The sequence below is a fragment of the Dermacentor silvarum genome, unplaced genomic scaffold (assembly GCF_013339745.2).
Source record: "Dermacentor silvarum isolate Dsil-2018 unplaced genomic scaffold, BIME_Dsil_1.4 Seq329, whole genome shotgun sequence".
Classification (NCBI taxonomy): domain Eukaryota; kingdom Metazoa; phylum Arthropoda; class Arachnida; order Ixodida; family Ixodidae; genus Dermacentor; species Dermacentor silvarum.
The window spans coordinates 25,727-40,001 of NW_023606060.1; the positions used below are offsets into that span (position 1 = coordinate 25,727).

Sequence of the window (14,275 nt, forward strand, 5' to 3'; positions counted from 1 at the left end):
TGATCATCAACAAACAATTAAAGATAATCAACACACAATCATTATATAGTTGTGTGTTGATATAACTGATCATTGTGAGAGTATATTTCAGTGTCATAAACTATTATTAGTAAAGCGTAACAGAAAATTTTGTTTCGTTGCTGCCACAGCTCAGTCAAGAATGCGATGAACGGTGATAGAGACATATATATAGGACAGACATGCATTCGTTAGAGTGTACTAGAATGGGGCAGTGGGTCCAGCGGACGCCTTAGGCAAGCGCCGAGAGTGAAGCAAAAAAGTGTTGAAATTGTGACAGCGCTGCCGTCACCTTATTCTGAATCTTCAGCCAATAAATGTCGGCTCCAGCTGTTTTGGCAGTGCTCATTGGCTGAGGCGAGCTCACGGGCTGAGTAGCTGTCGTCTGCTCGACACAGCATCGTTGTTGCAATCGTTTGCATTCTTTCCGCCGCTCTTTTTCCATTTATTTACAATAGATAGGTGGAAGAATAATATCAGTGTTGCCGCCACCGAGTATCCCCTGTCAAAGCTTCATGCAGTTGCGGTAGGGTCTCCGACGTGCGGGGGCCGCTCATTCGGGAGAAGCGTGGGTGGCGCCACCAACTTTTCAATAAAAAAAGCCTCAGCGGGAGCTGGCGTTGGACCCGCTCTCCCAGTCTAGTACACTCTACATCCGGTTGTCATACTATCGTCCCCATAAACGCATTCTCGCTTCTTCTTCATCCGGTTATCTCATACTGTCGTCATCACACCATTGTCGTCGCGCCATCGTCGTTATGCTATTCTCGTAATTTAAGAATCAATATGTCGTCATGCTGTCATCATTATATGCCTTTGTTGTTCCTTCTTCCTCATTCCATCTTCCTGATTCAGCGTCATATAGTCGTCGTAATGCCTCCGTGTTCATGGGCGATCGTGCAAGTGATGCCATAGCTCAGTGGGTCAATATCGGTGTATGTGTGCATATAGCCAAAATCAATGAAAGTCTCACAGTTACCACTACATGTGTTAAATACACGGGACGTCGGGAATATGTCGCTACATTGCCTATTCGAGTTACCGTCGACAGTCATCGTGGATGAGTTACTACTGTAATATGTCTTTATTAACAAATGGCCATGAGCGGCATTACATCAGAAATTCCTCCAAAAGATGTCATTTATTTTTCATCTCAAGCTGAAGCCTTCGGCTCACAATATAAGCATCGAGCTGAGAAGTGCACTGTTTCTAATTTTACGGTACAACTTACGGAGAAAGCGTGCGGCAAAAAAGAATTGACACATAGAGAATAGTCTCAATTTCAATTGGCCTCTAATTAAACCCTCGTTTGGTTAAGTTGTTTTAAAATTGGCGTCAAACAGAGACAAGCGGCCAAGAAATGAATTTTATCCCAGTGTTCTGTGCGCGAAACGCTAAATAGGAGAACCATTGTGAGTTGGTGTTGTCTAAATACTTCTGGAAGTCCTGCTCAAATGTCGGGAATGATAGCTTGTGACAGCTAGAGTTCGTGCTGGATATCTGTCCAGGCTTGTATGTATTTTTATAGCGCGGGGATTTCGCAGGAAACATGGACAATCAAAGCAATATTCGATCAAAACACAGAGCCACAGGAGCCGCTGTATTGCCGCGCTTCAATGGAACTCCGCAGAGTGCAAGGACTGATGTGCCTTTAGTGTTGGCAGAAGTTAGCCTGCCTTCGTCAAAAAGTCATGCAGATCTCACCCAATATGGGCGTCAATGTTATGCGAAGAACACGGGGTCATTTCACCCACTGCCACCCGCATCACATGTGATTCCCGTCACCTACCGAACCAGTGTACTGAACCACGGCCAGATAATAATCAAATGCCATTAAGAGGCACTGATATTGAAGGTTAACAGCTCATCCGTGATAAACTTGTTTCATGTTGGCGTTTTAGAGCTCAACAGCAGCCTACCTACAACCTTAACAAAAAGCCGACGTCAATATTTCAACTTTGATAGCAGCCACGTTAAAAATTGCAAGATTAGCATTCTGTATAATATAATATAGTATAGTATAGTTGTCATTGAAGAAACATCATACTATCCTAACGCATATGATCATCGAAAAAGATATATTCAATGAACCAATAAATCAGTGTACCATCAGTCAAGAACTGTTTAGACATGCGATCGTCATCTACCATGATCAAAGCTGCCTTGAATCGATCTCATGCCATCCATGCAGAAAGCCATGGTGTGAATTATGTGCTCAATGAACACATCACTATTGCTGTAATAGAAGAGGGATGCAAATTAACACACACATACAAAGAGAAGAACTGACAAAACGAGCGCCACCAGTCATGGAATAAACTCTTCATGGTTTGCACACTTGAAAACAACAACCAACAAATTAGAACATGTCAGCTCCCGTATTTTCTGGCTATCTCTTTTACAATGTGTGAGATGTTCTACAAATATGGGACCGCTTTTCGCTTTTTTCTTCCTGCTTTCTCAGTTGGCTTAGTCTTCTTTCAACAGCTTTAAAAGGCTTTCACACAAAATTCAAAGTAGGCAACACGAATTATTTCCGGATTCTAAAAGCTTGACCTGCTTTCTAACTTGAGGTGCTCTTATGATTTCTTTATTGCCTTTTTGCGACGTGCGTTTTCTCTAGTTTAGAGTGCGCGCTTGTAAAAGGCAAAGTGCTCTGTAGGCCTGTAATCTCGACAAATGTGCTTTTCACCGAAAGCAAGCTTTAAATCAAGCAGTTGCATGCTTTCATTAGATTCCATTTCCGAAGTGAATTTCAACCCTTCGGAATACTTAAGATATCAAGGGTCTGTTCTACTACACTAGCAAGACTTTCAACCGATTTGTTGGTGATAATCAAATACTCGTCTATGAAGATGAACGCCCCCGTGTCAAAGTGGCACTTACCCAGTGCCCCATAAATGGTCAAATATATGAAATACAAGAAAAATTAAAGCCGTTTGAAGTCAGGCGCTATTTCATTAGGAAGCATGTGCGCTACATCTATAGATACATAACACGTGACCCCTAGCGAGTGAAGCTAGCTTAGCAGGGCTCCTCAGGGAATTATCAGGTAGTGCCTGGCATATCATTGGCCTTAGTGAGATTAGAACTGGTGAAGCGTATACAATGCTGATTAATGGCCACGGCATATGCTACGGAGGTCTTCCAGACAACAGGAAATACGTGATAGGATTTGTAATTCACATGGACGTAACGGACAACTGTGATGAATTCTACAGCATTATTGAAAGGGTAGAAGGCGTGATCAATTTAATAAGTAGCATATATAAATTAAAGGTAGTACAACCCTGTCCTAAACGTCCAGTGCTGATGAGGAAGAAAGAGAATGTTTCTGTGAGGATGTTCACGATATTCACAATATTTTTACAATAGAACATTTTTTTTTTCGTGATACAACAAAGGATGTGTGCATCGTAATTACGAACCTTGTGCAGTATTTACATTTTGGTGTGACTTTTCATGCAGACGTTCGGATTAAAGCCAGGTGAGAAGAGGAAGCTCGAGGAAGTTGGCAACGACGTCATCATGGTCATGCGAACGTCACTGTCAAAGCAAGAGTTCGCCGAGGCCCTCGGTATGAAGCCAGACTCTCTCTTCGTAAAGCAAATGTTCAACTGTGTCGACAAGGACAAGGATGGCCGGATAAGCGTCCAAGAGTTCCTGGACACGGTGGTGCTCTTCACAAGGGTAAACCTAACTTTTTTCTAATTTCGTGGCTATTGTAGCGTGTTTGATGCATATTTTGTATCAGGAGGCGTTTTCTATTTTCTATGCTAGCATAGGGGAACTAGCTCCCTCTGTAGGCTTCATCTAGCTAACATCACAAAGTTGTCTTTGAAGTAGTTAATGAAGTCGTTAATGTTAGGCTTGTGAGCATTCATCAGAACAAACTGATTATCACAAATGACGCATCTAGTAAGACGTGAGATGCTATTACATCGGGCAATGCGCCCTAATTTTACTCATCAGATTGCCAAGAACTCACAGCATCCGCGATGACTACGTTTGGACTCCTCGCAAAGGTGCACCGCCCATCATGCGTGTATACTTGCGTTCAGCATTTTTTAAATCTTTTTCTTAGCCCATTCTTCAGATTTGCTCGGGTGGCGCCTTCCGCAGGCGGAGACCTTGACAGCGCACCAAAAGGGGCTTTCATTGAATGGAGCGTGCGCTTCGACCAATGAGAGAGGACAGTTCAGTCATGGTGGGGCAGTTTATACAGCTGATAACACTACTATCGTTACTCCGTATAGCTCTCTACTAAGTTACTATCGCAATTCATGCTTCACCTTTGGGTGAAACTGCGACATTTTTTAATTGACATGTAGAAATGAAATGGTAATTGAAAGTGGACAAAAAGAACAACTTGCCGATGGTATGAGCCAAACCTATAGTCTTCCGGTCGCAAGCTGTTATTCTGCCGAAGCATCGCAACATACACATTCTAAACGACGAATGCCACTGGCAGTGTGTGCACGTCAGTCTCCCGCGCGTGGCCAATATTTTGCAAGGAATAAAGTGTTGTTTAAATGTTGCATAAACTCTACATTTGCAGTAAGGAGTATTCGTGAATGCCGCAGCACTCGCTGTTCTATACAAGTGTCCTTCGTGACATACGGGCTTCTGGCGTTTTGGCTGCCCAGCAATCCCCGCGCGCCAGTACTTGTTTTGTTAGCGGAAATGAGGAAAAGAAATCAAGAAGGCGGGAGCGTCAATCATAAAAGCCTGTAGTTGGCTGTTGTATACGAATGCGCATAGAGAATGAGAGAAAGGAATTAAGGAAATACAGTAGGTTTCTTGTAGACGTTGTTTCACGCTTTCTAGTTTTTGACTGCACTGAAATGAAACAAAGTACACTCCTCGGGACCTAAGCAATCGATTGTCGCTGCAGAGAGACAAACTAATGGACGCGAATATGCAGCAGGAATGAGCATTCATGTTGCAGGATCATTAACACATGGGTGACAAGAGTCTCCAGGACGTGAGTTTAAGGATATTTTGTCATTACGTCTAAGCAGCTTGTTCTTGTTTTGCTCACATGGCCACGTGATTGCGACAAAGCGGTAGGGGCGTTGAAATGAAGCATAATGTTATGATTGCCCTTGCAAATGTACCGTAAAGAGATTACCAATTTTGAAAATGTTTTTTATAATGTCACAACAGCGCTGTGTGCGTCCTCTTCTGTTCCTTGTCGCACTGTTCAAAATTTGAGAGAATGATTAATTCACAAGAAAGTCTGTAGTGATAACCATGCCCTTTCAGGTAAGAGCGACGACAAACTCCGCATCATCTTTGACATGTGCGACAACCACGGTGACGGAATGATCCAAAAGCAGGAGCTGACACGCATGCTGCGCTCTCTTGTGGACATCGCGAAGACCAACTCTCTCAGTGAGTACGAGACGAGCGACATCATCAGAGGCATGTACGCCTCGGCGGGCCTCGACAACTGCGACTCGCTCAGTTACGAGGACTTCAAGAAGATGATGAAAGAGCATCGTGGTGACGTCATCGCCATTGGCCTAGACTGCAAAGGTTAGTTGCTCACCTGTTGATAAAGCATGGTGCGGATGTTACGGCTGTCCAAGTGGGACCAGTGAGAATGCCGGCATGCTAAACGGTGCATAAAGCAGGGCTTTGTTTCTATCAGCATGAGTAGGCCGAGTGGCATTGGCGAGACTATATGCAAGTTAACTGTCTATTAGGTGAATGCGGTTCTTTTGAGGATGTTCATAGGTGAAATTCAACCGTTGGCCAACTTCTCAGAATGCCTTAGCAGATCTATCTGCGCAGGAGATTTGCTCTTGTTGTTAACTACAGTCTACATACTTCAAAAGAGATATTCTTTGGCTGTTCAAAATTTTTTAAGGTGAATAAAACAACGAAAAATATTAGAAGACATTAGTAGCACCTGCAGAGCCATAAATATTCAAGACTTTGTATGGGCACACTTTCACGTTTTCAGTTTTATTCTTGTTTTCCTGTTTTTTAACTCTTTCGTTACCGCGCCTATAGAACATGGGTCACCGGTGACCCATAGGCTCCGCGCGAAAATTTAAAAATACCGGCGCTCCTATGGACTAGCTGCGCCATCTAGCGCATTTTCTAAGCACTTATCTTTGATTTCTTGCGTAGTTTGTTCTTTTTCCGCGCGGCGGCGATTTTTAACGGCGGTTCAAAGTGCGCGGTTCGCTTCTTGCTCACGAAGATGGCCGACGATCCGGCCACCGGACCCGTGCGCTAACAACGTCCTTCTGGCGATTCTGTCGTTTCTGCAAGTGATTATTCTGCAGTTTCTAGCAGCAGTGACTCTGAGGATGGTATCTAATCGTCGAATTTAGTTCGGGCGACGGAAACTCGCAAACAAGCCCAGATCGTCGTCAGCTGTTAGGCAGTAATCTAGCACTTCACAGGTAACAGATTTTTTAGGCCGCTTGAGATGTCCTAAGGATGTTGGCATATTATATCTCTAATTTACGGTGTCTCTACAGTATATGGCGGAGATCTGTTGCCATCAGCCTAGCAGGGAGTCATGTTTATCCCAAGAAGAGAACCCGGCCTGGGAATGATGCTGCGCAGTGAAGCAAAAGCGGCTCACAAAAGCGATCGACGTTTTTTGTGTTTTCAGAGCGGAGGTAATAAAAGGATTTGCGTGAACAGAATAAGTATGCGTGGACGTAAATCCTGAAGAAGCAGTCCTATGGGGTACAAGTTGTGGGTGCTCGCTGACCCTCGAGACAGGCTACACCATACAATTTTATGTGTACACGGGCAAGCGAGAGAAAGCAAGTGCAATCAATATTAGAAAAGCGGAGAAGATGCAAGAAGTCCTATCAGGACAAGGAACTTGACCATAAAACAATGTCATCTGTAAAACTGGCAATGTTTGCTTGTGTTTCTCTACAGCCAAAAACTGTTTTGCCCAGTGCCACACCAACCTTAGCAATATATTTTTTTCCACATCTTAGAGCTTTGAGATATGGTTGTAGATTTTGTTGCCACTACTAAACAATGCATTATGAAGCTATATTTGTTGCTTACACAGTTTACAATTTTTTTTTCGGTAAAGGCATACCTTACGCTGTTTTGGTGCCATGTTCAGAGTTATGTTTGCTATTTGAGATTTTTTTTCTGAGTTAAAATTTAGCATAAATTTCTAAAATACCCATGGTTCAGGAGCTAATTTCTTTCCTTTTTACTAATATCTATTGCAGTATTGTGCTTAAAAATTTTGTAGTGAAAAAAATTATCATTCCGACACCTGATGGGACAAGGCACTTTCCACTATGCGGAAAATAAAAATTTGTAACTCATATGATTTATGAGCTAGACATTTCAAACTTTCCTCTTTTATGTACAATTGATTAACAAACATTTTGTATATTTCACATTATTTTTCTTTTTTTCTCCTTTTGTGTTATGAGCACCACATTGGAAATGTTCTGTGAAATTTTCAATGAATCCTGTTTTTCATGAAAGTTATTACTTGTTACACCTTAATATTTGTTTTTAAATGTAATGTCGTTAGAAAATACGTTTATTTAACTTTGTATTGATATATAGCATGACAGTGTAACCGTGATAATGTGTACTACTGAAAATAATTACGAAAACCTACAAAATGAGGCACATTTTCCCACGGTAACGAAAGAGTTAATAGCTTTTTTTTATATCGAGCGAATCACCTGTGACATCCGTACAGCACATGTCTACACTTCTTCAATATGACGGGCAGGTGCTAGCATGACTCAGTAAACGCTCACTTGTAGTCTTCACACATGTCGTATCACCTTGTTTAACGTGTGTTCCATCTTTTTGTAGAATACTTGCAGAAGTAGGCGAGACATGCGCCTGTCACACATGCATGCCGTAGCGTCAGCTATTAAGACCCCGCCCATGTTCATTTATTGTTCAATTCAAGATACCTCAAATCTAAATCATATCTGGGAACATATTGTTACGATGGGGTGCGTTTATTTAAAGATGAATCGATGAAAAAGGGCAAAGGGTTGCCGCGCCGACACCGAGCCGCTCCAAAGACAAGCGCACTTCGTTCTCCTCTTCTGTCCTTCCGTAGCTTTTGCGTAACATTCCTCCCTTCACAGACGAAGCCCGCTGGGCGAGTAACTGTTACGTCCACTCTGAGTCACGTGGATGACAGCGTTTCAGGCGAGCGACGTGAGCAAGCTGCGTCTTCTTAGACCGGTAGCCATTAGACACGAGGCGAGCAATCAAGTAGGTTACATCACTGAGGCGATCGGTGATGACGAAAGGCCCGTGTAACGAGCCAGAAACTTCTGGCACAGGCCGCGCTTACGAAGTGGTGTCCAAAGCCATACAATGTCCCCTTTGTCGTATGACACATTCTTATGTCGTGCATCATAGCGGATCTTGGAGTGTCCTGGGATGCCAACGTACGAGCTGAGCTATGCGGCGTGCTTCCTCAGCGCGGCAGAGAGTCTGGCAAGAGAAGAGTCCGCATGAGGAGTAAAAGGTAGAATGGTGTCAAGGAATTGCGGGGTGGTCTAACATAAGAAGATAGAAAGGGCTGTAGCCTGTAGTTTCATGCTTTGCGGTGTTGTAGGCGTATGTGATAAAGGTGTGGGGGGTCTTCCCCAACCCGTAGCGCGTGTAATCGCAGCTACGTAGGGTTCGGGCGAATAAGGCAACCAGCGAGTCAACTCAACAACGTTTATTGCTGTCAGCAATAAAACACACTTGTAGAGGGAAGTCCGCTCTGTATAACAACTAATAAAATAGGCTTGCCTCGTCGCGTGTGGTAGTCACGCGAACGAGGTCACTCACGGCTTTCAGCAGGTAAAAATCCGTCCAGGCAGAAGGTCAAGCGAGGTCAGACCCTGGGGGTCTCTCGGTCGCGCTCTTTTATGCCTTTTTGCCTTTCCGCGAGGGGAGTGTCCTCCTCGCCCGCCGGATACTTTCCCTCTTCCCGCGCGGCACGCGCGTCGCGAGAGGCGAGCGAGAACCGGGAGAGGGCAAGTGCATTTCTCCCGTGTTCGCCCGGCTCCCCGCAGCGCGCGGTGGTGCGCGCGCGAGATGTCCACCTGCTGCTGTCGCGGCGCTCCGTGCGCCGGCGACAGGCGAGCGCACCGCGGGAGAAGGTGGCAGCGTGTGCTCCCCCACATCCTCCCCCCCTTAAGAAGGCCCTCGGACGCAGAGATGTGGACGCCCTTTTATTCGGATATCATGGCGCACAATTCGGCCTCCATGTCCAGCGGTGCCGGCGTCTTCGCATCGGCACCTCCGATGCCACCGCCTCTCCTCCGGCGTCGGCTGCAGCCGCTGCTGCCCCCACCGCCTCCGTATCCCCGCACCCGCCATCTCCGTATCCCTGGCCGTTGGGCCCTCCGGGGGCTCTGCGGTCGGCTGGCCCGCGGGTGGCTGCTCTTGGGGCCTGCTCCAGCAGCGGCGCTTGGTGGCCGGATCGCCACCTGGAGCATCCACTCCGCGAACTCGGTCTCCCCGGGCCGCTCGTGGCCAGCATGGCCTGGGCTGCCCCGCTAGGCGGCCGCTGCTGTCTGTCGCGGTGGGTTTGGGCGAACCCCTCGTTCGTATCCGGTGCAGGGCCCCCCGGTCCGTGGCTCTGGTGGACCCGCACGGCCCCACAGCCGCACAGCCTCGTAACCGCCGGCAGCGGCAGGCAGGCGCCCGCCCTCGCCCTCCGGTCGACGTCCCGGACTGTCCGCCTTGGAACAGCCGGAACAGCCGCTCCGGGGGCGTGCCGGTGCGAGCCCTCTCCTGCCGGCCGCCAAGGCCGGTCGGATACGTAGGCCGCCGGCGGGTCCACGCCCGTCTTGCGACGTCCACGTTGCCACGTCCCGGGTGCTGGGGCCCCTGTCGGTTTGGGGTCCGCTCGCCGGGCTCCCGTGGGGCCGGCGACTGAGCCTCGGGCGGCCGCAGAGGTCGGGGCGGCGAGGCGACGGGCCGTTGGGGAAGCGGCGTCGTGGTGTAATGAGGGGGGCCGGTCTTGCGGGCGTCCGGGGGGAGGCCTGGCGCTGCCGCTGGAACTGGGCAGGTCTTGCTGGCGTCCGAGGTGAGGCCGGACGCTGCCTCTGGGTGGCGTGGGGACTCCCCGAAGGGAGGGCAGCCCGCCCGAGTCGTCTCGGCGGCGCATGGGTTGGTCGTATTCTCCATCTGTGCAGTAACGTCGGCACAGATAAGGTTAACACTCGCATTGCGCGTTGCGCGTGACGCCTTGTTATTTGCCAGAGACATCAAACGGGCCCGGGAGTGCCCGGTGGTCCCCGCCTGCTGCGCAAGTTGTAGCGCGGCTGCGGGCTTGTCGTTCGGTGTTGGCTGCTCTCTCTCCGCCGATCGCGGTTGAGGGAGGGCCTGATCGTCATCCCACTGCTCATCACGCGGCACGTAGCGTTTCAGGTCGCATACGTGTACCGGTCCGCCGATCGGCTTGCCTTTCTTGTTCTCGAGCCGGTAAAACAAGCGAGGAAACCTTCTCTCGCAACTTTATAACGGCCCGGTCCACTTCGGCGCCAGCGAGGCAGCGAACTGTTTGCTAGCATCGCTGAGAACGTGCTGGCGTCGAAGCACCAGATCACCCACTTCGTAGTGGACGTTCCGATGCGAGCGGTCGTACTGCGCCTTCTGCTGTGCCCTTGCCGTGCGAAGATTACAGCGTGCATTATGTAAAGCTTCCGTCATCTTGGCACGTAGATGCGTCGCAGTATTCAGCTCGTGCTGACGGCGCGACTGGCCTTCCGCTGCGATCCGCGAGAACCGTATCCATCGGATTCGGCAGCTCTCTCCCCAGGTTAAGAGAAGAAGGCGCATACCCAGTCGAGCGGTTCACTGTCGATCGCAATGCAAACCCGATCTCTGGAAGGTAGGTATCCCAGTCCTTATGCCTTTCAGAGAACGCGACAAGCATGTGCTTGATGTTGCGATTGACTCGTTCAGTGGGGTTCGACTGAGCATGGTAGGGTTGTCGTTTTCTTATGCTTAATGCCAAGTGCGGCGCATGAATCACGAACACCTTTGCAGTGAAGTAGGACGCATTGTCCGTTATCACTGTTCCGGAAAACCAAACTGGTAAAAAACCTCCATCAACTTATCCATGATCACCCGTGCCGTCAGTTTTCGTAGGGGGAAAGTTCTACCCATTTACTGAAGTGATCCGTGACCACCAGCAAGAATTTGTTTCCTACTCGGTGTTGTGGGATACGGTCCAATGATGTCACATGCCGCGATTTGCCAGGGAGTCTGGCTGTCGATAGGCTGCATGAAGCCGGGCGGTCGTCCGCCTCGGGGCTTCACGCTTTGGCACACATGACACGATCGGAGCGTAGCGAATCACGTCCCGTTTCATGCCTGGCCAGGTAGCGAAGCGACACAACTTAACGTAAGTCTTGGGGCCGCTCGCGTGCCCAGCAATGCACGAATCATGAAAGTAGCGTAGCAGTGCTCCTCTCAAACGCGCGCGGTATCACGACCTTAAAACGCCTCACTTGTGTCGTTCTCGGTGGGAATATACCTCAGCAGGACGCCGTCGGAATTCAGCAGATAGGAATCCAGTGCGCTCACAGCATTACCAGCTGTTCCTGAGCGCTCCGCACCGACAGCAATACCAGCTGCCTCCATGTGTGCGGCGGCCGCGCCGCCCGGCTCTCGGAGCCCGTCGAGCACTTTTCGACAAAACGGATCCTTCTGCTGAGCCTCGAACAGCTCCTTTCTGCTGAAGACACTCCTGCGGAACCGACAACATCTACGTGGTTCACGCTCTCAAGCCCAGGACCGACGGTTGTTCCGCGTCCTTACTCGGGCTACGGCCAGGGTTTCTCCCTCGCCTCGGACTGGCGCTCGCGAAAGTGCAGTCCCGCTGCGGCATTGCTTTTTCCTTTGCGGTAGCGCACGGTGAAGTCGTAACGCTGCAGCAGCAGTGCCCAACGCGCCAGGCGACCACTCGGCTCACTCAAGCGCCTCAACCAAGTGAGAGCCATGTGGTCAGTCTCAATCGTGAATGCCACTGCCGTCGACATAATAGTCAACTTTCGCAGAGCGAAAACTATCGCGAGACACTCCTTCTCTGTCACCGAGTAGTTTCCTTTCCGCCGGCGTCAACGAACGGCTCGCGACGCAAACCGGTCGGAGAATGCCTCCGTGCTCCTGAAGCAAAATTGCACCTAGACCCAGGTCGCTTGCGTCTGTTTGAATCACAAACTCCCTGTTCAAGTCGGGCAGCTGCAACTCTGCCGTGTCAGCGAGCACCTTTGTGAGGCCGCGCAGTGCCGCCTCCTGCTGTGGACCCCAAGTCCAACGCTCGTCTTTCCTCAAGAGCTTCGTTAAAGGCGCTTGCACTGCCGCGCAGTCTGGAATGAATTGGCGATAAAAGTTCACCAATCCCAGAAAGCGTCTCAGTTCGCGATATCTTTCGGCGACGGGTAGCTCAGTATAGCCTCGAGCTTATCCTCACTCGGCAGAATGCGGCCGTTGTCCAACGTGAATCCCAACAGCGTTATTCTGTTCGCAGCTATCTGAGCTTTACTCGGGTTTCAACCGTGATACCCGCGGACCTCAGCCTGTCTAGGACGTCTCTCAAGTGGCGCAAGTGCTCGTCGAATGTTTTCGAATAAACCACTATGTCGTCGAGATATGCGAGAGCATGTTGCCACTTCGCATCTCCTAGAACTCGGTCCATCAACCTCGATAAGTAGCGGGAGCTCCCGACTAAGCCAAAAGACATTCTTTTGAACTGAAAGAGCCCGCGGTGACAAGTGAAAGCCGTTTTCCTCTTTGTCACGCTCGTCCATTTCGACCTGAAAATATCCACGACTAGCATCGAGCGTCGTAAAGTACTTCGCCCCACCTAGGTTAGATACTAACGAGGAAATGGAGGGTAGAGGGTACGCATCCTTCTTCGTAACCTCATTCAGCCTGCGGTAGTCTACGCAAAGGCGATAAGTATCATCCTTCTTCGGGACTAGAACTACCGGGAAGCCCCATGGGCTGTTCGACCTTTCCACAACGCCTGTGTCGATGAGTTCGTCTAAGGCGCTGTCAAGTGCTTTCCGTTTAGTCAAGCTTATCGGCCGAGGATTACATTTCCACGGCGCAGCGTCACCCGTGTCTATCCTGTGCTGACTAACGTAGTGAGGCCCGGCCGGTCCGTGAAAATCGCGTCGTATTCGTACAACAGCGACGACAGTCGTGCCCTTTCTCTCTCGGCAGGCTGTTGCCCTCTGACAAAGTGGGTGCGCTGCCCCTTGCAACGTCGCGGCACAATGTTGTGCTACCGTCTCTCCGTTGCTTTGATCGTCTTTACCGATTACGGTTTGCTCGCTCAGCTGCGGCTGGGTGTGGCCGCTCGCGCCGCCCCCGGAGACTGGCGTGTCGCCGCAGGCACGGGCGCCTTTTGCGAACGCTTCAAAACACCCGTTCCGTTCTCTCGGTAACCTCCGCTGGCGATGTCTATCAAAATACCCGACTTGGCGAGAAAGTCTCGACCTAAAATAACAGGCACTGACAGACCGGGAAGATGTACGAGGCGTTGTCGCCTGACGCGTCTCTCCAACGATAACTAGTCTAGCTGCCACCGCTCGATTGTGCTGTGCCGGAAGCAAGGCGGAAAGTGATGTCACTATCTCTTAAGCGGATATTGTTCTCGCGGAGATGCTGCAACACCTCGTCACCAAATAAAGAAGCGCTTGCCCCAGTATCCAATAATGCGGCAAACTTCTTTCGGGCTATCGTTAGCTCGATGAACGGCGCCTGCGAGTCCGCGACATCTCCTACGCGACAAGCCAAAGGCGCAAGTAAATCGAAATCGCCAGTTGTGTTCGAGATCGCCGCCCGGGACCCAAGGTGGATCACCGGCGGCCTTGCCCGTTTCCCGAACCACGTGCTCGACCTTGGCCCGGCGTGCTTGCGCAGTCACGGGCGATGTGCCCCAGTCCGCCGCATTGGTAGCAACGGCCACCGAAGCCTCGGTGGCGTGGGCGCCCGTCGCTCCAATCCGGCGGGCCGTAGCTTCCACGCTCGGCGGTCGGCATGTGCCGCTCCTCTGTTCTCGCATTAGTCGCAAGTTCCTGCCGCGGCGCACAGCGTGCCGCGTTATGCTGTGCTGTTTTCAGCGCGTAGGCGTACGGGTCCAAGGCGCGGTCTGATAATTCCCAACCACGCTGGACCTGCTCGTCGGCAAACGATGCCGACGCGTCGACCCTCGGGGAATGTGAAGCGATCCCGCCGCCGTTCCACGCGCAGCGAGGCTCGAGTGACAGCGCGG

The 14,275-nt window shown here is 49.9% G+C and overlaps 1 protein-coding gene across 1 annotated transcript in view; it reads left to right on the top strand.

Annotated features, from left to right (window-relative positions):
* LOC119434940 (dual oxidase) overlaps positions 1-5,576 on the top strand; it is a 28,693-nt gene extending 23,117 nt beyond the window's left edge. Inside the window, exons 7-8 of the mRNA XM_037701943.2 lie at positions 3,487-3,707; positions 5,282-5,576. Coding sequence (XP_037557871.1) covers positions 3,487-3,707; positions 5,282-5,561 — 501 coding nt within the window. The 3' untranslated portion in view covers positions 5,562-5,576. The remainder of the gene's footprint in view (positions 1-3,486; positions 3,708-5,281) is intronic.
* The last annotated feature ends 8,699 nt before the right edge of the window (positions 5,577-14,275 follow it).